Source organism: Rhinoderma darwinii, chromosome 1 (assembly GCF_050947455.1).
Source record: "Rhinoderma darwinii isolate aRhiDar2 chromosome 1, aRhiDar2.hap1, whole genome shotgun sequence".
In the NCBI taxonomy this organism is placed as follows: domain Eukaryota; kingdom Metazoa; phylum Chordata; class Amphibia; order Anura; family Rhinodermatidae; genus Rhinoderma; species Rhinoderma darwinii.
Genome location: NC_134687.1, coordinates 121,936,490 through 121,962,735, shown reverse-complemented (window position 1 = coordinate 121,962,735; position 26,246 = coordinate 121,936,490). Strand labels below are relative to the sequence as shown.

At 43.2% G+C, this 26,246-nt stretch overlaps 1 protein-coding gene across 1 annotated transcript in view; it reads right to left on the bottom strand.

Annotated features, from left to right (window-relative positions):
- DCHS2 (dachsous cadherin-related 2) overlaps positions 1–26,246 on the bottom strand; it is a 310,518-nt gene that overhangs the window by 122,185 nt on the left and 162,087 nt on the right. The window contains exon 3 of the mRNA XM_075860333.1: positions 1,741–1,972. Coding sequence (XP_075716448.1) covers positions 1,741–1,972 — 232 coding nt within the window. The remainder of the gene's footprint in view (positions 1–1,740; positions 1,973–26,246) is intronic.

Genomic DNA, 26,246 nt, shown 5'->3' with positions numbered 1-26,246 from the left:
CTGTTAGCGCCACCCTAGCTATCATCCTGGTCACATAATGACAACATGGTGAAAAGTAAACTCCTGGTTGTTCTGGTACACTCTCGTATTCAGCAATCAGAAAATGAAGTACAATGTAGAAAAGGTTCTACTTTCTCCTGTATATATACATGTGAATGTGTGTCTGCCATCGGGATTGGTTCTTTAGGATCATCCAACATGAGTTATGAGTTACATGTTGTGGATGTTTTTTCTTATACCTAGCAGGATGTCCGCGGGTGGGCATTGTCAGTTCTCAGCTTCTCTACTGAATCCCAGACTACATTTTGGGTTAATTTTCCCAATATTGTTGCCTAATGTAAATGTGATTGTTGGAAGGGAAACAATGGAGAAAAAGTACTGTAGTTACATAGTTCTGAAACATAAAACTATTCTGTCTCTGTGCAGTTCAGTTGTTCTACTCTACAGTGAAATAATACATTTAGACAACAAAAAGAAATGGAACAACTGTATCCAAATTCCACATCAAGAAACCACATACATTTTCTAGCAGATGAGACTCATTTACATACATCAATTTAGATTGATATTGGTCTAATTGAGGGTCAAAATCTGTTTGTAAAATTCTACCTTAAAGGATTATTCTGGTTTTTAGTATTTTATAAAATAGGAAACATAACATTTTCTAATATAAATTTATTTCAAATTCAAAATTGGTGGTGGTGTTGCTAATACTGTGTCACAGGCAACTTAAAGGAGAATAGGAAAACCAAGGGGAAGCCTGATCACTATTTTATAAATCCAATTACATATAGCATTAATATGCACTAATGTGATTTTTGTTTGGTGTTTTTTTTTAAATTAAAGTGAACTTTCTCTGTCCTTCTATTCACAAATATACATGAAAAACTCTGCACTCCAGGAAATGCTTTAGATTAATTTTTTTAGCAATCAAAAATCGAATGTGTAACGTTTCAGTACACACCGGACCTTTCTGAAACACGTTTTTTAGCGTAGAACTCTCTCAGTGAAGACCATAAATGTCTCATGATACAGGCCCTCTCATGGTATAAGTAGCGCCTATACCATGAGACGGTTGTCTTTTACTCCCAACGCTTATATATTTGGAATGAGAACCGACTTTTGAACTTATAAACTTTGAAACAGAGTGCCATTGATCCTGTTACCATATTAACTACTATTTACTAAGCAACTGGTCTGTTTTTTTCCAACAACTACAGTCTTCCTGCCCTCTCCTGAAAATCATCAGCCCAAAATCCTCTGTCACAGTCTGAGAAGCTGCCCCCCTTTCCCAATCAACATCATCTATTTTGAGCAAATGTGGCACTTCACTTTAATTGTGGCTACCCAAGAACATAAACATATATTTCTAATTGAAGATCAATGGCTGTAGTCTGCTTAGTATAATTATACAGTCTAATATCCTATATGCGCTTAAAAGGCGGTTACATACATAGATGAGACCAGAAAAAAGCATATAGTATGCTAGAATATTTTGTAATTACCAAGAAACAAAATACATATTTTATGCGATTTACAAGGCCTTAAAAACGTTGCGAATAATAAGGAAAATAATGTTTCACTTACTGTATACACTTTGAATAAGACTATAACTTAGAGCCTGGAGTTAGATTAAGCTTACCTACATTTTGTTAGTTGTGTAAAATTTGAAAAGTTAGAAGTCTTGTATAATACGATAGCATAAAGCCAGTTCTCAAGGAGTAAGAGGTGTGCACTTACCTGAAGATGAGTCAATAGTAAACATTGCTGTCTTATCTCCAAGTATAAGCTCGTATGATACTTCTCCAAACATTCCTCCATCTCTATCTGTGGCCATGACATTAAGTGTCTCTGTTCCTGGTTGAGTATGGCTGCTAATGCTTGCCACATAATTTGTATTATCAAAAACTGGTGCATTGTCATTTATGTCTTCTATATCAACTCGAACAAACGCTTGAGCACTTAAGCCGCCCTATTAAAAGAGGATGAAAAATGTAGAGAAATTTTAGAAAAAGCTAATTTCGTTATCCTTGACACAAAAGCCAGTTATAATGTGTAAAGCTTAAAAAGCCTTTCATTTTTCGCTAACTTCAATTTTCAGTACAGAACATTGCTTAGTATCATATAAATAAAGTAAATTCAATGGATATCTTTGGTACTCTGATAAGTGCAACATTGAACTCTCATAGAATGAGAAGTCACCAAGTTCAGTACACATGCCAACAGTGCCAGATTTACATCTCAGGAGCCTGCAGGCGCAGATTTTCTGTAGTCTTAAAGAGGCTCTGTCACCAGATTATAAGTGCCCTATCTCCTATATAATCTGATCGGCGCTGTAATGTAGATAACAACAGTGGTTTTTATTTTGAAAAACGATCATTATTGAGAGTGAATAGACATTGCCTCCAGTCAGGATGCGATGTCTATTCACGCTCCCGACACTTCGGTAATGTTTCTGTGGGACTTTCTCACACAGCAGAGCGTGATCTCTCGCCTGTAGCCTAGAAGACGCTGAGACAGTATCCTGCGCATGGATCCTGTCTCGGTGCCTCATAGGCTGCAGGATTGTAGAGGCTGTGGAGCTCCGTTCTTTGCGGGAACAGGGCTAGATGAGTATGATTTTTATATTTGTTTGGGGGGGACCCAGGCACAGTCTACAGAGGGGGTGGCACTATCTTCAAAGGAGAGAATGTGGCACTATGTATGAGAGGTTTTGCCACTATCTACAAAGAGGGCTGTGTGTGGCACTATCTACAAGGGGGCTGTGTGTGTGGCACTCTCTGCAGGGGGGCTGTGTGGCACTATCTACAAAGGGGGTGTGGCACTACCTAAAGGGGATGTGTGGCACTATCTACAAAGGGGGGAAGTGTGGCACTTTCTACAAAGGGGGGAGTGTGGCACTATAAATATGAAGGGGGTGGGGTGGCCCTATCAACAGGGGGAGGGTGGCACTATCTGCAAAGGGGGCTGTTTTTGGCACTATATACAAGTGGGTATTTGTGTTGCACTATCTACAGGGGGCTGTGTGTCACTATCTACAAGGTGGGTGTGTGGCACTATCTACAGTGGTGTGTGTGGCACTATATACAAGGTGGTGTGTCCAGCACTATCTACAGGGGGTGTCTCGCCCTTTCTATAGGAGGTTTGCGGCACTGTCTACAGAGAGCAGTAAATGGCACTATTTATTGGGGGCACTGTGGCACTATCTACAAAGGCTCTGTGTGGCACTATCTACAGGGGCAGTGTGGGGCACCATCTACAGGGACGCTATCTACGCTGGTTTTTACGCTACCAGTAGTGGTCAGCACATATCGCCCAGCCCTTTTTTTATTAGAACCTATAATATAAAGGGCTCGGCTGGTGGATACGTGCAGACTAATACAGAGGATAGAGGGAGCGTGACAAAAATCACTTGGTTTGAAAAGTATGCGTTTTGAAACCCCCCTTTAAAAATCCTGCATTTGCCCCTGACAGTATACTTACCGACCTCACTCCTGAGTTGGGTCCGGGCACGGCACGGGTCTTGACACCTTTTAGCATCACAAAGTTATGTGCGCCGCACATGATGTTGTGACGCTGAATGGTGTCAGGACCTGCACTGTGCCCGAAGCCGAAGATAACCCACTCAGGAGCGCGGAGGGTAAGTATAAGAATAAGGTCCGCTGGGCATCTCTATCTAAACCTACCATGTGGTTAGACACAAGGCCCAGCAGACAGTATCACACATTTCTGCTGGAAAAAAAGTTGGGGGTCCCAAGAAGGACATCTGCAATTAGGCCCATGAGCCTGTAGCTACACCCCTGTCAGTAATGTATGGGGAGGAATAATTGTTACTCCGATGCATTTGCATAATGTCGGCAAAACATCTACCTGTTTACAGAGGGAGATGTGCTGCCGACTAGTGAACATTTTTGGGCTCGCATAAAAGATGCGATCAGCCAATAAATGAGCGTTTGCTCATTTATCAGCTGATTGCTGCCCTGTTTACAATGATCGGGAACGAATGTTCGTACGAGCGATGGTTCAAAGGATCACTGGCCTTAAGACTTTGCCCATAAAGTAACCCACACCTTAACTCATGCATGTCTTTAAAATCTTTGTCTGCTCTTACAAAATACAGCAGACAATTGTGGTGCGCATCTCACATTATCTGGCACCCTCTACAGCAGGGGTCTCAAACTCGGCCGGGTAAGTGGGCCGCATATAGAAAAAATGGGAAGTTGACGGGCCGCATTACTTTCAAATTTGATACAATACAAAATTATTGTTAATCAATTAGTTATTTAAACTACTATAACACTATATTACTAGAATAATAATACTACATTACTATAATAATAGCGCTAGGTTTAAAATTTTAGATATTTTTCCACGTGCTTATTTCAACAATCCAGCTTTCCAGTTTAAGTGTCGCCAAATGCAGCCCTGCGGCTCAGTTAGCACACATGTCAAGATTGGGCAGCCCCTTTTTAGATAGCGCCGCAGTGCCCTCTGTGGATGCTGCCGCAGTGCCCTCTGTGGATAATGCAACACACCCCTAGATAAGGCCACAGTGCCCTCTTTAGATAAGGCCACAGTGCCCTCTTTAGATAAGGCCACAGTGCCCTCTTTAGATAAGGCCACAGTGCCCTCTGTAGATAAGGCCACAGTACCCTCTGTAGATAAGGCCACAGTGCCCTCTGTAGATAAGGCCACAGTGCCCTCTGTAGATAATGCAACACACCCCTAGATAATGCCAGTGTCCTCTTCAGATACTGTCACACACCCACTTGTAGATAACGCCACAGTGCCCTATGTAGAGGCTGCGACAGTGCCCTCTGTAGAGGCTGCCACAGTGCCCTCTGTAGAGGCTGCCACAGTGCCCTCTGTAGAGGCTGCCAAAGTGCCCTCTGTAGAGGCTGCCAAAGTGCCCTCTGTAGAGGCTGCCCCAGTGCCCTCTGTAGAGGCTGCCCCAGTGCCCTCTGTAGAGGCTGCCCCAGTGCCCTCTGTAGAGGCTGTCCCAGTGATGTCAGGGGCTTGCCCAGAGCTGGAGTCCCAGGCAGAGCGCTAGTAGGTTCTTCCTGGGACTCCAGCTGTGCTCCTGACATCGCTGGGACTCCTGCTCTGGGGAAGCCCCTGACATCATTGTCGATGTATGGACAGCGATGTCAGAGGCTTCCCCAGAGTCCCGGAGCAGAGGCGATAATAGCGCTCTGCCCGGGACTCCGCTCTGGGGAAGACCCTAACACACTGTCCATATATGGGCAGATATGTCAGGGAATTCCGCAGCGTCCTGGAGCAGAGCCTATACTAGCGCTCTGCCCGGGACTCCGCTATGGGGAAGACCCTGACACACTGTCCACATATGGGCAGCGATGTCAGGGAATTCCACAGAGTCCCGGAGCAGAGCCTGTACTAGCACTCTGCCCGGGACTCCAGCTCTGGGGAAGCCCCAGACATCGCTGTTCATATGTGGACAGCGATGTCAGGGAATTCCACAGAGTCCCGGAGCAGAGCCGACACCAGCGCTCTGCTCGGGACACCGGCTCTGGGGAAGCCCCAGACATCGCTGTTCATATGTGGACAGCGATGTCAGGGAATTCCACAGAGTCCAGGAGCAGAGCCGACACCAGCGCTCAGCTCCGCTCTGGGCAAGACCCTGACACACTGTCCATATATGGGCAGCGATGTCAGGGAATTCCACAGAGTCCCGGAGCAGAGCCGACACCAGCACTCTGCTCGGGACTTCGGCTCTGGGGAAGCCCCAGACATCGCTGTTCATATGTGGACAGCGATGTCAGGGAATTCCACAGAGTCCAGGAGCAGAGCCGACACCAGCGCTCTGCTCCGCTCTGGGCAAGACCCTGACACATTGTCCATATATGGGCAGCGATGTCAGGGAATTCCACAGAGTCCCGGAGCAGAGCCGACACCAGCGCTCTGCTCGAGACTCCGGCTCTGGGGAAGCCCCAGACATCGCTGTTCATATGTGGACAGCGATGTCAGGGAATTCCAGAGCCTCGGAGCAGAGCCGATACTAGCGGCTCTGTGTCCCGCGGGCCGCAGATGACAGCCCCAGGGGCCGCATGCGGCCCGCGGGCCGCGTGCTTGAGACCCCTGCTCTACAGCCTTACCCTTTTTACTCTATGAGTCCATAATACTGTTAGGTGCCTAATTAACATATACAGTACCTACACATCATGTTTTTTACAGAATAGACAGTGTTCAGTTTTGTCATACATAAATTTCCCTACAGCAGGCATCCAATAGGTGAATCTGGGCTTGTATACGGGCCTGTATGTAAATTTTAGATGCATTAAAGTATCACTGATCATAACTACAGTAGTTGTTGCTAAAAAATAGTCAGAAAATGGTGCAACTGAATGATACGTATTTATAGCTCACTCTAAGGGCATGAGTGGTATTCAATTAATCTGTTTGATCAGAAGTGATAACTATGTCCTGCACTAATTTTAATTTGGAATCCAGATTATTATTTCCTACCAATAAACATTATAATTTCAAAATCTATTTTATGCTACTTACGATATTTTTCACTACTCTCAGTGCGTGTCTAATCAGGGCTCCAGTCCAACTTTTAAACAAACCATTGAAACTGTAATAGCAAATGAATAGGCAGGAAAATTATCTTCATAGATAATGAAGGTGTATCATTTCTGTCAATTACTATATTGGCTTGTGTACAGTCTTACGCATTGACTCATTGAGAATCAGAGCACAATGGACACATTCAGATTATGCCACATTTTAACTAGTTTATATATGAATGGTGTGATCCAATGTGCAGCCAATATGTTATATAACTGTTATATAACTCCTTTAACTCCCTGTCACTACAATTACATCATCTGCCCTTTTATGACCATAGTGAATGTTCTAGGTCGTCTATAAGAATCCTCCTTCTTTACTTTCTGGGCAACAGATGTATGTGCACTGCTTCATCCAGTCATTTGTATTAGATATTAGTTAACATTCTCTGAAGGAGAGTTAATGTATATTGATTATACCAGATTAATCTATGGGTATAGACACCCCATCAGTTACCTGAAAATGCTCTCACCGGCTGAATAAAAGAAAATCTCCCTGTCTAAATAATTACTATCCAGAGAAAAACAAGCAGGTTTAATGTTGTTATGATCCGTAGAATACATTTGCATTATATTTGGATTTCATATTTTATCAAGTATACATTTGTGTCAGATTCTGAGGCTATCCTTGTCAGTGGAAAGCACTAAAGTGCTTTCATCAAAAGCCAACTATGAACATTCTAGACACGGACAAGCAATTTAGATGAAAATTTGGAGACACCTTGAAAATGTAAAACTGCTCTAATGAAACAGATAATTTAAAGCTCAGCCAAAAGGCATTTATACCCAAAATTGAAAATGTAGCATCTCTCTGATCTTAGAATGTTCTACCTAGGATATGGATAAAGCGGGGGGTGGGGGGGGGGTGTTACTAGTCCCTTCACTAAGCACTTACAGAGCCGCCCTTCAGCCTCATAGATGCCCTTGAAAGTCGTAATCTTCACAGTCTGAAAAATAATTGTGTTAAAGGAGAAGTGTAGGTTCACCTAGGCAATTGGCTTATTCCTTCAACCCCTAGCTGTTCTACAGTGACTTTGTAGGAGATGCTGGAGAGTTTATTTAGGTAGTTCACTGAATTTTTATTTTGAGACCTAATAAAAGAAACAGTCCATGTAGTAGATTATCTATTATCCAGTGTACTGTACAGAGCTCATTCCCTGGTGGACTAGCCCTCTTTATTATGTAGCTTGCTGTAAATTCTTGTTGACTGGTTTTATCTACAAAGCTAGTGATATACATATACAGTTTTAATTCCCTGGCAGACACTTTATTGTACATTACCAATACCTAGTGGCCCTGTATTCAGTGTCGGCCCCACAATATAGAAGCCAGAGGTTATTTCTCCATATAGAGCATTGTATCTGGACAGCTTTGACTACAGCCAAGTGTTTTCCTGCAGCTAGGAGTCATATCGCTTAAAAACTCTGGAAACGCGGTACAGAAAAATCTTGGTAAAGAAGAACTAAGAATTAGAAGAACTTAAAGACATTTTGTTGTCTAAACGCCATTACAAAGCTATAAAATAACGGTTGAGTTTGATTTTTCAATGTACTTTACTTTACAGATACTGAATCTTTACAAGTAAATTCCTTAAAAAAAAAGTGATAACCCTTCATGAAGCATTTAACACGCCACACTTATACAGTATAACCCACAAAACCACAACATTCAATACAATTTAATTTATTATATAAATTGTATATTTAGAGCATATTCAACAATACACAGTGTACACTAAAATGTAAGCCTGGAGAAAGACCTTCTATATACTCCAATACGTTGTTGCTTTTCAGTGTTTCTCTATGTGTGATGTGAATAGTGTCTCAGTGGTTGATCAGACATGGAAAAATACCAAAGGTAACCATGGCTTGTACCATACAAAGTGTCCAGCTTGATTTTAATTCCCACTGTTTTTAAATTCTAAATTGTTCGTTTCACAAATTAGCAGATTAGATGTTGAGATCTAAATTAAGATCATTATTCCCTTAAAAAACAAGTGAGTTTTCTGTAGCTAATTTACAGAACATTTAAGATGTGTCTATGGGTTGCTCTACACACTGAGATAATGTGTACAAATTGTTGATTCGACCAATTGTACAACTATAGCTTTTGATTGTTACGTGTAGACCCGTCTTTACATGTGACGATTTTTCTATATTACAATGAAATTAAATCCGAAGTCAAATGGTAAAATTACCATGGAGAAAAGTAAAAATGGTGCATATTACTGGACAATTTTGCATAGCAACACCAATTTTAATTGCATGACCATTGAGAGATTGCCTTTACACGCAATGATTTTCGAATATTACCATCAATTACCAATACAATTCTCAGTAGATGGTGCTGATGTGTTCAATCTGAACTATAGACTTTATTTTGGATTTCCAATTTGTCTTTAACAGATGTTGGCTGTCCATCATTTGTTGACAAGTTGCCCAAAAAAAAAGATAAAATTAGGTTGGCAACCCTGGACGGGTAATATGAAAGCCATTCACCTAGGAGCAATATCTATTGTAAATGTAAATGTAGCTAGGTTTGGCATTCATCATTGTTTTATCAATAATGATAAGTTTTTGGCAGAATCAAGAATATATAACTTTCATGTTTTATGGTTGATCTGCCTCATTCACACTGGCCAATTAGCATTACGATCACTCGAAAACTATTGTTTCAGTTATTATTTTTCTGTTTAGAAAACCCATTTTCATATACCCTATTAGGGAATTCTGAGTTAACAGCGGGGTCTGATCTTCAGGTTTCCCATATTTTGGACAGAGTGGAGAGAGGTTACAAAGAGTGTCTTTCAGTCTGGTGGAACTGCCCTGTCCTACATCACACAAACAGCCCATTAAAATTAACGGGCACTGTGTAATTCTTAATTTCCCTCTGTGGTGGCGCCGCAGGGAAATTGAACACTCACTGCCAGGTTTTTCCACAGATTACAGTTGATCGCTAGAGTTCCCAGCAGGGGGACACTTTATAAATGTATTATCAGAGGACCCTTATAACAAGTAGGGATTGACCAAAGCAGTGAAGCCCTTTAACCCCTTCCCGACATTTGCCGTACATGTACGTCATGGAAAGCATTGACTTCCCGCAAAATGGCGTACATGTACGTCAAATGTTTGGCACCGGCTCAGAAGCTGAGTCGGTGCCATCATCGTCGGATCTCAGCTTTATCTTACAGCTGACATCCGACTGTAACGGCGGGGACCGAAATTAGCTTCGATCCCCGCCATTAACCCCTTAAGTGCAGCGCTCAAACGCGATCGCTGCACTTAAGGTGTTTGCAGCTCATCGGAGCCCCAGCAATGAAATTGCCGGGGTTCCGGTGGCTGCAATGGCAACCGGAGGCCTAATACTGGCCTCCCGGTCTGCCTAGCACCGAAGCCGGTCAAGATCCGCCCGGCGGCGGAGCCTGATCGGCTTCCGTAGCTGCCGGCAAGATGGCGCCGGGTCAGGAGCTGATCCGGCGTCATCAGCGGTGGAAGTCAGCTGTACTGTACAGCTGACATCCACCTGTAACGGCAGGAACCGGAGCTAGCTCCAATCCCTGCCATTAACCCCTTCGATGCAGCAATCGAAAGCGATTGCTGCATCGTAGCGGTTACTAGCAGATCGCCAGCCCTGACAGGCAATCGGGACTGGCGACTGCTGTTATGGCAACAGGAGACACAATGGTCTCCTGCTCTGCCATTACGGAAGCCGATTTAGGCCCCGCCGGGAGGCGAAGCCTAATCGGCTTGCTGTCAGTGAATGACTGACAGATCTAATACATTTCACTACATAGGTAGTGCAATGTATTAGAAAAAAAAAATCTGACCATTGGACCTTCAAGTCCCCTAGTGGGACTTGAAGAAAAGTGTAAAAAAAAGTATAAAAAAGTGTAAAAAAAAGTGCAAAAAATAAAAGTTTGAAAACAATAAAAGTTTCAAGTAATCAAATAAAACACAATCCCCCTTTTACTCTTATCAAGTCCTTTATTATTGAAAAATAATAATAAACCATATGTATTTGGTATCGCCACGACCGTAACGACCCGAGGTATCAAAATATTATATTATTTATTGCACGCGGTGAACAGCGTAACAAAAACCGTAAAAAACGTTACCAGAGTTTCTGTTTTTTAGTCACTTTGAGCTACAAATATTAGAATAAAAAGTGATCAAAAAGTCGCACGTATCCAAAAATGGTACCTATAAAAACTATAGCTCGTCCCGCAAAAAACAAGCCCTCATACACCTCCGTCGACAAAAAAATTAAAACTTTATGGTTCTCACAACTTGGCGACAGAAAAAAAATACATTCTTTTTACAAAAGTAATTTTATTGTGAAAAAAGTTGTAAAACATAAAAAAGTGCTATAAATTAGGTATCGCCGGAATCGTACTGACCCACAGAATAAAGTTAACATGTAATTTATAACGCATGGTGAACGCTGTATAAAAAAAACGAAAAAAGCTGTGCCAGAATTGCATTTTTTTGTTTACCTGGCATCCCAAAAAATAGGATAAAAGGTGATCAAAAAGTCGCATGTACCCCAAAATGGTACCAATAATAACTACAGCTCATCCCGCAACAAACCAGCCCTCATACCGCTACGTCTATGAAAAATAAAATTAGTTATGGCTCCAATAATTCAGGAAATAAAAAAATATGCAGTTGTGCCCGAGGGGAACATTTCTTCAGTTTGAAGAGGCGATTTATCAAGGACCTAAAATTAGGGAACCAGGAAAGGGAGGGCCCAAACATATCCGCTGGAAGCGACGGTGCCCGTATTATACCAGGACAACACTTTCCAGCAAAATTCCTCAAACTACAAAGGTGCAGAGTGTGGACCAAAAGGGGGATAAGAAATGACACCATTTATCAGTGCGACACCGGCCTGTGCAGAAAGGATTGCTTCACAGCGTAACACACATCTATGGATTATTATTTTTTTTTCATACCACCTGACTATGCCCCTTATATACTCCGCCCCGCTTACATGTACCCCCACATTATAAAACACCAGCAATACTCAAACAAATATAGTACCAAGCAAAATCCGCTCTCCAAAAGCCAAATGGTGCTCCCTCGGCTCTGAACCCTACAGCGTGCCCAAACAGCAGTTTCCTTCAACATATATGGCATCGTCATACCCGGGAGAACCCTTTTAACAATTTTTGGGGTGTGTGTCTCCAGCGTCATAAGCTGGGCATGACATATTTGCCACTGAATGGCATATCTAGGGAAAAATATAAATTTTTAATTTGCACCATCCGCAGTGCATTCATTTATGGAAAAGACCTGTGGGGTGAAAATGCTCACTACACCTCTTAATAAATGCCTTGAGGGGTGCAGTTTCCATAATGGGGTCACTTCTCAGGGGTTTCTTTTTATTATTTCACATCTGAGCCTCTGCAGTTGTGAACCAACACTTTGTAAATCGCCAAATTAGGCCTCCACTCCGCATGGTACTCTTCACTCCTGAGCCCTGTCATATGTCCAGGCAAAAGATTAGGGCCACATATAGGGTGTTTCTAAAACCGGGAAACACCGCATAATAATTAGAGGGCTGTCTTGTTATGGTGGCACAAGCCGGGCACCACATATTGGCATATCTATGGAAGAAAATCCCATTTTCACTCTGCAACATCGAGTGAACACTAATTTCTACAAAACACCTGCCGGGTTAAAATGCTTACTACACCCCTTGGTAAATGCATTGAGGGGTGTTGTTTCCAAAATGGGGTCACTTCTGGGGGGTTTCCACTGTTTTAGGCCCACAGGCGCCCAGAAACCAATCCAGCAACATCTGCACTCCAAATGGCGGTCCTTTCCTTCTGAGCCCTGCCGTTTGCCCAAACAACAGTTTATGACCACATATGGGGTATTGCCGTACTCGGGAGAAATTGCTTTACAAATTTTGGGTTCTTTTTTTCCTTTATTTGTTGAGAAAATGAAAAAATTTGCGCTAAAGCTACGTCTTATTGAAGAAAAAGGACTGTTTTTATTTTCACTGCCTAATTCTAATAAATTCTATGAAACATCTGTGGGGTCAAAATGCTTACTACACCCCTAGATGAATTCCTCAAGAGGTGTAGTTTCCTAAATGGAGTCCCTTTTTGGGCGTTTTCATTGTTTTGTCCCCTCAGGGGCTTTGCAAATGTGACATGGCCGCCGCAAACCATTCCTGCTCAATGTGATCTCCAAAAGCCAAATAGCGCTCTTTCCCTTCTAAGCCCTGCCGTGTGTCCAAACAGCCGTTTATTACCACATGTGGGGTATTGTTTTACTCGGGAGAAATTGCTTTACAAATTTTGTGGTGCTTTTTCTCCTTCAGTCCTTCTGGAAATGAGAAAAAATTAGCTAAACCTAGACTTTTTTTGAAAAAATTTAGATTATCATTTTCACAGCCTACTTCCAATAATTTATGCAAAAAACCTGTGGGATCAAATCGCTCACTATACCCCTAGATAATTTCCTCAATGGGTGTAGTCTCCAAAATGGGGTCACTTGTGGGGGGTTTCCACTGTTTTGTCCCCTCAGGGGCTTCGTAAATGTGACATGGCCTCCGCAAACCATTCCTGCTAAATGTGGACTCCAAAAGCCAAATGGCGCTCTTTCCCTTCTAAGCCCTGCCGTGTGTCCAAACAGCCGTTTATTACCACATGTGGGGTATTGTTTTACTCGGGAGAAATTGCTTTACAAATTTTATGGTGCTTTTTCTCCTTCAGTCCTTGTGGAAATGAGAATAAATTAGCTAAACCTACATTTTCTTTGAAAAAATTTAGATTATCATTTTCACAGCCTACTTCCAATAATTTATGCAAAAAACCTGTGGGGTCAAAACGCTCACTATACCCCTAGATAATTTCCTCAATGGGTGTAGTTTCCGAAATGGGGTCAATTGTGGGGGGTTTCCACTGTTTTGTCCCCTCAGGGGCTTTGTAAATGTGACATGGCCTCTCAAACCATTCCTGCTAAATTTGAGCTCCAAAAGCCAAACGGCGCTCTTTCCCTTCTAAGCCCTGCCGTGTGTCCAAACAGCCGTTTATTACCACATGTGGGGTAGTGTTTTACTCGGGAGAAATTGCTTTACAAATTTTGCGGTGCTTTTTCTCCTTTAGTCCTTGTGGAAATGAGAAAAAAAAATCGCTAAACCTACATTTTCTTTGAAGAAATGTTGATTTTAATTTTCATGGCCTACTTCCAATAATTTCTGTAAAAAACCTGTGTGGTAAAAATGCTCACTGTACCCCTAGATAATTTCCTTGAGGTGTCTAGTTTCCAAGATGGGGTCACTTTTGGGGGATTTTCACTGTTTTGGCACCGCAAGAGCCCTTCAAACCTGACATGGTGCCTAAAATATATTCTAACAAAAATAAGGCCCCAAAATCCTCCAGGTGCTCCTTTGCTTCTGAGGCCGATGCTTCAGTCCAGTAGCACGCTACGGCCACATGTGGGATATTTCCTAAAACGGCAGTAACTGGGCAACAAATATTGAGATGCATTTCTCTGGTAAAACCTTCTGTGTTATAAAAAAAATTGTATTAAAAAAGTATTTCTGCAAAAAAATATGAAATTTGTAAATTTCACCTCTACTTTGCTTTAATTCCTGTGAAATGTGTAAAGGGTTAAGACATTTTCTAAATGCTGTTTTGAATACTTTGAGGGGTGAAGTTTTTAAAATGGGGTGACTTTTTGGGTGTTTCTAATATATAAGGCCCTCAAAACCACTTCACAACTGAACTGGCCCCTGTAAAAATAGCCTTTTTAAATTTTCTTGAAAATATGAGAAATCGCTGCTAAAGTTCTAAGCCTTGTGAGGTCATAGAAAAATAAAAGGATGTTCAAAAAACGATGCCAATCTAAAGTAGACATATGGGGGATGTTAATTAGCAACAATTTTGTGTGGTATAACTGCCTGTCTTACAAGCAGATACATTTAAATTGAGAAAAATGCTAATTTTTGCAATTTTTCACTATATTTTGGTGTTTTTCACAATTAAATACTGAATGTATCGACCAAATTTTACCACTATCTTAAAGTCCAATGTGTCACGAGAAAACAATCTCAGAATCGCTTGGATAGGTGAAAGCATTCCAGAGTTATTACCACATAAAGTGAAACATGTCAGATTTGAAAAATGAGGCTCTGTCAGGAAGGTCAAAAGTGGCTAAAGAGGGAAGGGGTTAAGAAAGTGTTTAGGATGGTACATTGAGAAATATGAGCATAATCCTATTGTTGAGAGGAAAATACAGGGATAGAGGGGGGGGAGGAGTCCAGATCTGCTGACTATTCTGTAGTTAATCATAAACTTATACATGATTATTAAACAATTTTAAAAGGTACTTTGTCTACTTGACGTGTGATCTTGTATCTGAATGCTCATGATATGCATGTTATGTTTCATTGAATTATACATTTTCATATTATTGATTTATATCTGTATTATGTAACCATTATTTTTCCACTGTATATCCATATCTGATGATTCCTTCAACCAATTATAACTTGACTTAGACATTCACTATTTCAAGAAAATATGAAAAGGACAATTTCATTTTTTTTTACTTTTAACTTGATTTAAAGTTACTTCATCAATGTTTTTTTTTGCTCATTGTCCCATTTAAAGAGGCTCTGTCACCACATTATAAGTGCCCTATCTCCTACATAAGGAGATCGACGCTATAATGTAGGTGACAGTAATGCTTTTTATTTAAAAAAACTATCTGTTTTCACCACTTTATTAGCGATTTTAGATTTATGCTAATGAGTTGCTTAATGCCCAAGTGGGCGTGTTTTTACTTTACACCAAGTGGGCGTTGTAGAGAGGAGTGTATGACGCTGACCATTCAGCGTCATGCACTCCTCTTCATTCATTTAGTCAGCGCATAGGGATCCTTTTAGATCACTATGTGCGGTCTTATACTAACACATTAACAATACTGAAGTGTTTAGACAGTGAATAGATATTCCACGGGATGTCTATTCACAATCTCTGCACTTACGGGTTTGTATGTATATATAGTGTATGTATGTATATATATATATATATATATATATATATATATATATATATACATATATATATAGTGTGTGTGTGTATGTATGTATATATAGTGTGTGTGTATATATGTATGTATACATATTATTTGTGTATGTATGTATATATAGTGTATGCATGTATATATAGTGTATGTTTGTATGTAGGTATATATAGTATATGTATGTATGTATATGTAGTGTGTGTATGTATATATACTGTGTATATATATATATATATATATATATATATATCGTATGTGTGTATGTATATATATATATATATATAGTGTGTGTATGTACATATAGTGTGTGTATGTATGTATGTATGTATGTATGTGTATATATAGTGTGTGTATGTATGTGCAGTGTATGTGTGCATGGCTGAACTCTAAGGGCATGCCCACACGTGGCTGATTTCCTCCGCAACTGTCCGCATCAATGCCGCACAGAATCTGCGTTGCAGATTCTGCTGCGGATCTGCCCAAAATGTGCAGTAAATTGATGCGGACTAGCTGCTGCGGACTGCGGTAAAAGTGCTTCCCTTCTCTCTATCAGTGCAGGATAGAGAGAAGGGCCAGCACTTTCCCTAGTGAAAGTAAACGAATTTCATACTTAACGGCCGTTGTCTTGGTTACGCGTCCCTCTTTCGGCATCCAGCCCAACCTCCCTGGATGACGCGGCAGTCCATGTGACCGCTGCAGCCTGTGATTGGCTGCAGCCGTCACTTAGACTGAAACGTCATCCTGGGAAGCCGGACTGGAGACAGAAGCAGGGAGTTCTCGGTAAGTATGAACTTCTATTTTTTTTACAGGTTGCTGTATATTGGGATCGGTAGTCACTGTCCAGGGTGCAGAAACAGTTACTGCCGATCGCTTAACTCTTTCAGCACCCTGGACAGTGACGATTTACTGACGTCTCCTAGCAACGCTCCCGTAATTACGGGAGCCCCATTGACTTCCTCAGTCTGGCTGTAGACCTAGAAATACATAGGTCCAGCCAGAATGAAGAAATGTCATGTCAAAAAAGCAAGACGCATCCGCAGCACACATAACATGTGCATGACAGCTGCGGACTTCATTCCGGAAATTAGAATCTCCATTAAAGTCAATGGAGAAATTCCGCCATGAGTCCGCAACCAGTCCGCCACAACTCCGCAACATCCATTGCATGCTGCGGACACCAAATTCCGCACCGCAGCCTATGCTCCGCAGCGGAATTTTCAGCCTTGTCTAAACGAACCCTACTAAATAGAAGTGGAAGTCAATGGAGAAACGGCTTCGCTGCGGATTAACGCTGCGGAGTGTCCGCAGCGGAATTCAAGAGCAATTCCGCCACGTGTGGCTTTGCCCTTAATGGTTGGTAGGGGATCAAATACTTATTTCTCTGTGCACAATGCAAATAAATATATATAATTTTGACAATGTGATTTTCAGTTTTTTTTTTAATATAATCTATCTCTCACTGGTAAAATTAACCTAGTCTAAAAATTCTAGACTGTTCATGTCTTTGACAGTGGGCAAACTTACAAAATCAGCAAGGGATCAAATACTTATTTCCTTCACTGTATATAGTGTATGCGGTTTATGTATGTGTGTATGTATATATGTATATAGTTTTCACAATGTTGCTGGATGGTGACGTCTCCTCTGAAAAACGCAGCAATTCAGTCCACTATCCGCAGCAGGAATTGACATGATGAGGCACGAAAAATACGCACCGCGGGACAAAATTTCTGGTCGGAAATTTTACGCAGTGTCTGGATGAGATTTGTTAAATCTCACTCACTTTGCTGCTACTGTATTCTGCGTATTTTCCGGGCAGAAAATTTGCAGCAATTCCGTTAAGTGTGGACAAGCCCTAATACAGTAGCAGCAGAGTACATTAGATGTGAACAATTCTCATCACACGCTACGTAAATGATAAGCGGAAAAAAAAAGCTCAGAAATTGACCTGCGGAGCGTTTTTTTTATTCCGCAGCATGTCAATTGTATTTGCGTAAACACTGCTTATTTGTTACGGGTTTTCCCCATTTAATTCAATGGGGAGGTAAAACCTGCAACAGATAGCAGATGTTATGTAAAACCGCAATTTCGAAAAAATTTAAATCTTATACTTGCCCAGAATTCTGTTTCTTCGTCCAGGCCAGGCTCCTGGGATGATGTTTCACCCCATGTGACCGCTGCAGCCACTCTCAGACTGCAGCAGTCATATGGGATAAAATGTCATCCCAGGGCTGCAGTGTAGCGACGCTGTGTAGCACTATATACAAGAGGGGGGGAGCGCTGTGTGGCACTATATATAAGGAAGGGAGCGCTGTGTGGCTCTATCTATAGGGGGCTGTGTGATGCTATCTATAGGGGGTTGGGTGTGTTTGGCGCTATCTACAGGTGTGTGTGTGTGTGTTTGTGTGCGTGTGTGTGGCAAAATCTACAGGGGGGTGTGTGTGTTGTGCTATCTGCAGGTGTGTGTGTGTGTGAGTGTGTGTGTGTGTGGCGCTATCTACAGGTGTGTGCGTGGTGCTATCTACAGGGGGGATGTATGTGAGGCGCTATCTACACGTGTGTTTTGTGTGTTTGGCGCTATCTACAGGGGGGTGTGTGCGGCGCTATCTACACGGGGGGTTGGCGCTATCTACAGGGGGCACTGTGTATGTGGTGCTTTACTTTACAGTGTCTGACACAATTATAGTCAGAGACGCTGTGCATGGTGATATATTTAAGGGCTGCAGAAATCGGTCATGGCCGGGAGAAGTCGTCATGAGCGCTGGATCGGATGGAGAAGAAAAGAGAAAAAAAACTACTCGCATCTAAGACGTCGTCACCTGTGAGTCACTGGATTTGTAGAGAATCTGTCCCCTTTCCTGACATGTTTATTATAGGAAATCCTTGTATTCCACATAAAGTCTTTCTGAAGTCCAGGACTGATATAAAAATTGGTGTTACCATTCCCCTTGTCAGGAGGATGTGTCCCTGCACAGTGTGATACTGTCAGTATGTAGGGACACAGCCCTGTGAAAGGGGAATCGTAACACCCATTTGCTAATGCTTGTGCAAAAAGGTAGTGTTAGCAATAGTTACGGTGCAGCGGTGGAGAAGGGGGGCCCAAGGTTGGGTAACAGCCCAGGGCCTATGGTCTACTTAATCCGCCACTGGTATTAATACCTCAGTGCTTTAGGCCGTTGTAGATATTGACCTGGAATTCGTATTTCCACATTGCAATTCATGCAATTCAATTTGGCATCCATTAGCTGTACAGGCCTTCTCATTAGATAAATTGACTATGTGGCCCTAATTATTTTGCACAATTGTTTAAGCTATAGAAAAGTAGAGGTAACTTTTCAAATTTGTATTCCTATTCCCCATAACAGGAAATGCTGGTGTATAGTTAACCAGTAAGCATTTTAAAAAGTAGAAATAAATCACTTCTAGCCACTAGGTGATGTTACTTATCTCTAAATGAAAAAGCATGTATAAAGCGGGGGACTGTGCATCGAGTACATGGACATGTATGCATATTGGGTGGAATTTCGGGGGTGCCAGGTAGTGCTTTTTAAAGTTCTGGCACATCAGATGTGCCTTACGTGGTGCCTGAAAGAATATGGATCAGACGGTGGTGTCGGCTGACATTGATCTTTTAATCTATTCTAATGGTTCATATTTGATCAGGTTCTAATTTTTTTATATTTTTTTAAACATTTATTAAGTTGCTGGGATTGGATGGTTCCAGGTTTAGTGGCCATTTGTGAAACCATTGAGGCAGCCAGACATGGTCTGGGTGAGAATGTTATATGGAGGATTTGGCATAGAGAATTAGTTTGGATCCGGTCTTTTATAAGGTCTGCATGGTTAAAATTATGTAAATAATTGGGTGGGTCCAGAGTACGTGGTGTTGAGGGGTAGTAGGTTAAGCTGGCGGTGGGCAGTTTAAAATGTAGTTAGCGGGATGATATTTCTTATTGCTACTGGTTGTTGGTGTTTTGTTTGATATAATGTTGTATGTGTTAGTTTTTTATAAGCCAGCCTCCCCTTCTCATTTGGATTTTTTTGGTGTTCAATAGTTTTTGAGGATCCTTGAGGGCAGTGGTGCTGCCAGACAGGCGTCAGTTACACTTTGCGCTGACTTGGGAGTAGAGCTATGTTGTGAAGTAGTTTTATTAGAAAATATCTAACATTTGCCAGGTTGGATAGACCCCCAGATTAGTTCATCCTCCATGTCAGCGGAAATGATTTAGGATCTTGTGATATAAAATTTGATTTATTGCTTTAGTAGGGCCCAGAAAGAAGTGGAAGGAATCTTGATCAGTTGAAAGGCTAAATAAGACAAGAATCAAGGTTAATAGATGCTATAGCCCGGTTTATGGTTATAAATTGACAGTGGCAGTCAGGCACTCTGAGCTAGAGTAAGTTTACATGGAGTTCTGAAGAAAGGATGGAGTTTACCTGAACACTATTGGCATTGATTGATGGTGCCTTGGACTCCAAGAAGAGATTGAAGTGGCCTCTAGGTTTGTGATGAAAAAGGGGTTAGCTTTAGTCTTGGCTTTGTTGATCATTAATGGGCTATGTCCCATTGGTTCCTAGCAGGCACTGAATGGCTAGAGATAATTCAGTATGTGGTTCTGTGGGAGAAAGTGGTATTTTATGGTTATATTTATATAAATAATTAGTATTTTGTGGCTCAGAGATTGTTATAAATTATAATTATACTGTTATATGTGTTTTTTTGACAAACTAGTGATTGTAAAAGTATTGCATGTTATTTATTTTGTTAATAAAATGGCTGCTGTGGCAAATTCAATCCATTCCAGTTGTCCTGTTGTATATATTCAAAATTAAGGGGAAGCAAGAAGTAAAAGGCAATGGGAACAATTGGGAAGGGAACTGACAATACCATTGTCATGTATTATCCACTGGCAGCAAAAAAATGTACTTAAAAATGGTTAGAAAATAAAACACAACCTATATTATAAAGTTAACAAAGAACCTCATGTTCACGTTTATAAATTATGCCTAGCGGATCAGATCAACGTATATATTGTGGATGTGTGGTCCATGTCTAGTGTCTCACAATGCTGATTTTGTACAGTCTATACGCCTTAATTTTTTTTGTTTTACTTGGCACCAGCATTCCACACATTTGACCCAGCTGATTTTAATTTAGGAATGACCTCATAAGTGTTTCTGCTCTTGCTTGTGCTCTCAGTTGGCCACTGGGGGCGCATGGTAAGGTGAGCTTATTCCATCTGTCAACATGTTGTAGTGCTGTGGGGTGGTGTCTGTTGCTGTGGTACTGCACTTGTGGGGGGACACGGCCTAGAGCCAAGGAGGCTTGGCACAGCCTGATAGCATGTGTGCTTTTGGGCCCCTGGGTTGCTCCCTCTGCAGGAGCGGTGCTGCAGTGGCAGTGGCCACCATGCAGTGCTGCAACCGATAGAGTAGGGACCCACTTTAAAAGAGGTCGCCATGAAGTGGCAAGTGGTCTTATACAGTTTGATCAAAATGTTAACAAAGAACCTCATGTTCATGTTTATAAATTATGCCTAGCGGCTCAGATCAACGTATATATTGTAGATGTGCGGTCCATGTCTAGTCTCTCATAATGCTTATATTAGAAAGTTACATTATTTTTCATTAGGCCGTATTGAGGACCCAAAGCCCGAACCTCCCGCAGTTCATCAGAACCAAAGTTAGAGCATCATAGGCTTCTATTAGCACCACTTATATTATGCTTGTCTGAAAGCGGTTCAATAGAGATATTAGGCTTTGAATAGAAACCCCTTTAAGCAACTGAATATTGTACTGTACAGTTACGTTAAAATGAATGTCATATATTGTTCTATGTCATATTAATGTCATATATATTTACTGTTAACAAAAAAGAGATGTTGTTATAGACCATACGTCATTGAGTCATAGCATAAATCCATGGTGTTCAGCAGTTAGAAAAAAAAGAGAATTTCAAACAGGACATTCCCCTTTAATTTAAATAACCGATGTCCTAACGAATAAAAGCCAGTAGGTGCTCATGTTGATGACACCACTAAAAAGCATGTCTTCTATGAAAGATTTTATGCAGCTTGATCGTGTGAACACAGTTTTATAAGTCCTAAGTTAAAGGGGTCTGTCCTGGAGGAAGATTCTTTTTAAGAATAAACTAAACACAATTCCTTCATCAAATGTTGCTACATGACCTGCCTAAGTAGAGTCGTGTGTTAACCTTAGACCATACTATCCCACCACCCCCACTTTAGTAAAGACACATGACACCGAGGTTGGATGTGAAATGGCCACAGCAGCCGTTTATTAATTTCACAGTTTTATAAAAACAATTTAAATCCGAAACATTCGGATAACTAGTTAGGAATCCACCAGAGAATTCCTCCTAATAATTCACATGACCCAACATGGGTCAGAATCGTAAATAACAATTTAACGTTAACATTAACCCGAGCAGAGGAAGTCCTTGAAGCCCCTTCAGATATTCCTTTTTTAAGAACACACCGAATTAGCCATCTGCAAACCACCAATTACCTCCAGCCGTAAACCAGCTCGGAAGCACCGTTCACCTCTGCAGATGGCTCCAACCACTAGAAGTCCACTTCAAGGGGATAACACCCGATGAAGCCCTCAAGTGATATACCGACCACTAGAAGTCCACTTCAAAGGGATAACACCCGATGAAGCCTTCAAGTGATATACCTTCTACCAGAAGACCACTTCAAAGGGATAACACCCGATGAAGTCTTCAACCATGTACCTTTTTTGGGGGACGCATACCCCCGATGCGACCCCCCCACCATTTTGTACTGACTGGCCTCAAGGACTCCCCCCGCCACAGCGAAACAGGCCTTGACCACCTTAAGCCTGTGAGTTCCTCCACACCACCACCGCCCTTTCTATGCCTTCTGCTATCGCCAAGCTCCAAAGATCAATGCCAACCTCGGTCAGATGAACCCCGTCACTCCTCCAGAAATTCCCCACTCCTGACTCCAAATCCCTATGCCTCACGCAAATGCCCCCGTTTTTTGCCACAAAACGGGACACCGCCCGATTAACTTTAATGCGAGCCTTATTGACTCTCTCCACAGATCTAGCTAACCGCCAATGCTTTCTTCGGACTATGTCCGACCACACTATCACCAACTTGGGATAAGATACCCACAAACACAACATATCATGTTTGATATCCCGCACCAACTCACGAAAGGGGCGGACTCCTAAGTCATTCCCACCCACGTGCAACACTAAGACCTCCGGAACCCTATCAAGCCGCGCATATGTCTGGAATTCCGCCAACACCCTGCTCCACGACATACCTCTAAAACCCAGCCAATGCACAACCGCATCCTGTCGCGGAATGCGCAACTGGCGACCATCCGGGCGGACGTCCGCCCTCAAAGCCCCCCAGTGCACGTAAGAATCACCCATCAACCACACCAAACACGGAGGCGAATCTGAAACGGAAAAAACAATTAGGCACCACCATATAACATTTGTAAAGCGTAAACAACAAAAATCATAACATATGGGGGCGGACATAGGACTTAAACCTTTTAGACTCCCAACGACCAATACGCCTCACCCCCTCATCATCCAACCCCCAGCGCCCCGCTTCTGTTGCTGCGCCAATCCTGAAGGAATGAGATGAATATGAGCCTGCCGCAACACCAACCGCCGTCAAACATTTTTTAAATACAGCTCCAAACTGAAACCTGGACAAAAACGACCCGTCCACATGACGTAACAAAGGCAAATCTGGAGACCCCCTGTTTTGCGTAAAACCCCGCATGCACTCTACTGGGCACATAACCGACCCCGGGAGGGCGAACAAAACTATCAGTTTACCCTTCCCTACTTGGTCAGTTTTAGACCGACGCAACCATACCTCCAGCCGGTCTGCGAATAGGCTCACCTCCCCAGATCTCAGCCCCCCTGCCTGTTTGGTACTTGGCGACACCAACTCACCTATTCTAAATGCTCCAAAGAACGCTAACGAAAAAGCCAACCGAAACAAATCCATTTCGTCTGAAGAACGACAGACCGATGCTAATGAACCGCCCAACGAGCTAAGCAAAGCAAACGACACCGGCCTTCTACTATCCGCCTCCACCCTACCTCGGCGCAACCCCTTCAAAGCCTGCGATACCAGAAATTCCTTCGATACATCCTGAAAGCCCCGCAACTTAAACCAAAACGCCACCGCAGATATGAACCGGTTCACCTTCGCCACTGAAAACCCCGCCTCCCAGGCGTCCCCTAACCAGTACAAAAGTGCCACCAACCTGTCAATATCCGTATTGACGTCACTCAACTCTCTTACCCACTCCTCCCACTGCCTCCAACAAGCAGCATAAGCACTCCACGTCGTGCGCGCCAAAGACCTTTGTAACAGCTGTTCTACGGGACCGATACCAGATCCCAAAGATGCTCCGGACAAGCCAAACCGAGACGTTCCGCTCCCGGTGCCAATTGCCGAAACCGGTCCCACTGCGAGCGAGAAAGAGCATCAGCGATACAATTCCGTACACCCGGGACATGCACCGCCACCACCCACGCGTTCAACGACAAACCCACCAACACTAAATGTCGCAACAATTGAACTACCGGAGGAGAGGACGCCGTGATGTTATTAATGGCAAGCACCACCCCCATGTTGTCGCAGTAAAAACGGACCTTCTTATCCCTGAGCCTGTCCCCCCAAATGGTAGCCGCCACCACGATGGGAAACAGCTCGAGCAGGGCCAGATTCCGCGTGAGTCCACTGGACACCCAGCTAGCCGGCCATTGACCTGCGCACCACGGACCTCCCCCGTAAGCTCCAAAACTGCCCGCCCCAGCCGCATCCGTAAAAATATTCAAATCACTCGTATCCTGCGCTGGGGCCATCCATAGCGAGCGACCATTGTACTGGCCCAAGAAGTCATCCCAAACCTGAAGATCAGCTCGGTGCTCCTCCTTGAGCCGCACAAAATGATGCGGCGCACGCACTCCCGCCGTTGCCGCCGCCAACCTCCTACCAAACACCCTCCCCATCGGCATAATCTGGCAGGCAAAATTCAACTTCCCCAGCAGCGACTGAAGCTCCCTCAGCGTCATTTTCTTCATTCTACAAGCCCGCCGAACCTCCAGCCTCAAAGCACCCAACTTATCCGCCGGGAGACGACACTCCATTGCCACCGAGTCTTTTTCGATTCCCAAAAAACAAATCATCGCTACCGGGCCCTCCGTTTTTCCCGGCGCCAAAGGAATCCCAAAATCCCTCGCCACCTTCTGTAGTGCATGAAGCAAATTACCGCAAACCGGCGAACCCCCCGGGCCAACGCACAAAAAATCATCTAAGTAATGGATCAACGAGTCGACCCCGGATACTCCCCTCGTTACCCACTCCACGAAGCTACTAAACGCCTCGAAGTATGCACAAGAAAGGGAACACCCCATCGGAAGGCACCGATCCACGTAAAAAGCCCCATTCCAAAAACAACCCAACAGCCGTTGGCTTTCTGGATGAACCGGCAACAACCTGAACGCCGCCTCGATGTCGGTTTTTGTTAGCAGCGCCCCTGGACCCGCAGCCCGCACTAACCCCACCGCCTTATCGAATGAGGTATAAACTTCGGAGCACAACTCGTGATCAATCCCGTCATTTACCGACGAACCCTTGGGATACGATAAATGTTGAATCAAACGAAATTTTCCGGGTTCGCGTTTAGGGACAATACCCAACGGGGACACAACTAAATCTTTTACCGGCGACTCAACAAACGGCCCCGACATGCGGCCCAACGAAACTTCTTTTAACAACTTTTCCGACACGACTTTTGCATGCAAGTAAGCCGATTTTAAATTCCTCCGCGTAACCGGAACCTCATAAGGAGGAATAACAAAACCAACACGAAACCCTTCGTAAAGCAACTTAGCCGCCGCCCTATCCGGATACTCATTTAGATAAGGGGCCATCTTTTCCACCCTCACCGGCGACACCCCCTTGACCAGCCGCGGCGGGCTGGTTCCCTGACCTCTTTTTCCGCAGACATTTTGCCGCCCCGTGTGATGCACCATTACACTCGGAACACACGTGCTTGAACTTGCACGTGGCCCCGAACTTGCACTGACCTTCATTAAATTGCCAGCAAAACCCCGCCTTTCCCCCGCCGCTTTGTCCAACCTGACTAGACTGGCCTCCCTGGCCGGCGCTCCCGGGAAAGGACTGCCTAACCGGAGCCGTAACCCGTAACCAGAGAGCAATATCCTTCTGGTCCCACCGAATCGCCGGCCGAACCGCCTTCCGCTGACGGAATTGCTCATCGTATCGCAGCCACGCCTGACCCCCATACGCCCTATGAGCCTCCCCAATGGCATCAAAATAACAAAACAACGCCGAACAATCACACTAGCCAATATGGCGAACGCCTGCGACCAATTAACGAACGTCTGCGGGATAAGCCTATACCGCCGCCGTTCCTCCTCGTCCTTTTACTCTCGTCCCGCTTGCTCTTATCCAAATTAAATTTAGCGAGCGGCAAGAGAGAAAAAATCTCAACATATTCGTCCTTCCAGATCCGCTCGCGCACCTCCTGCTTTAAATGCGCCCCCAACGGACCTTCAAAACAAACGTACAACTCCC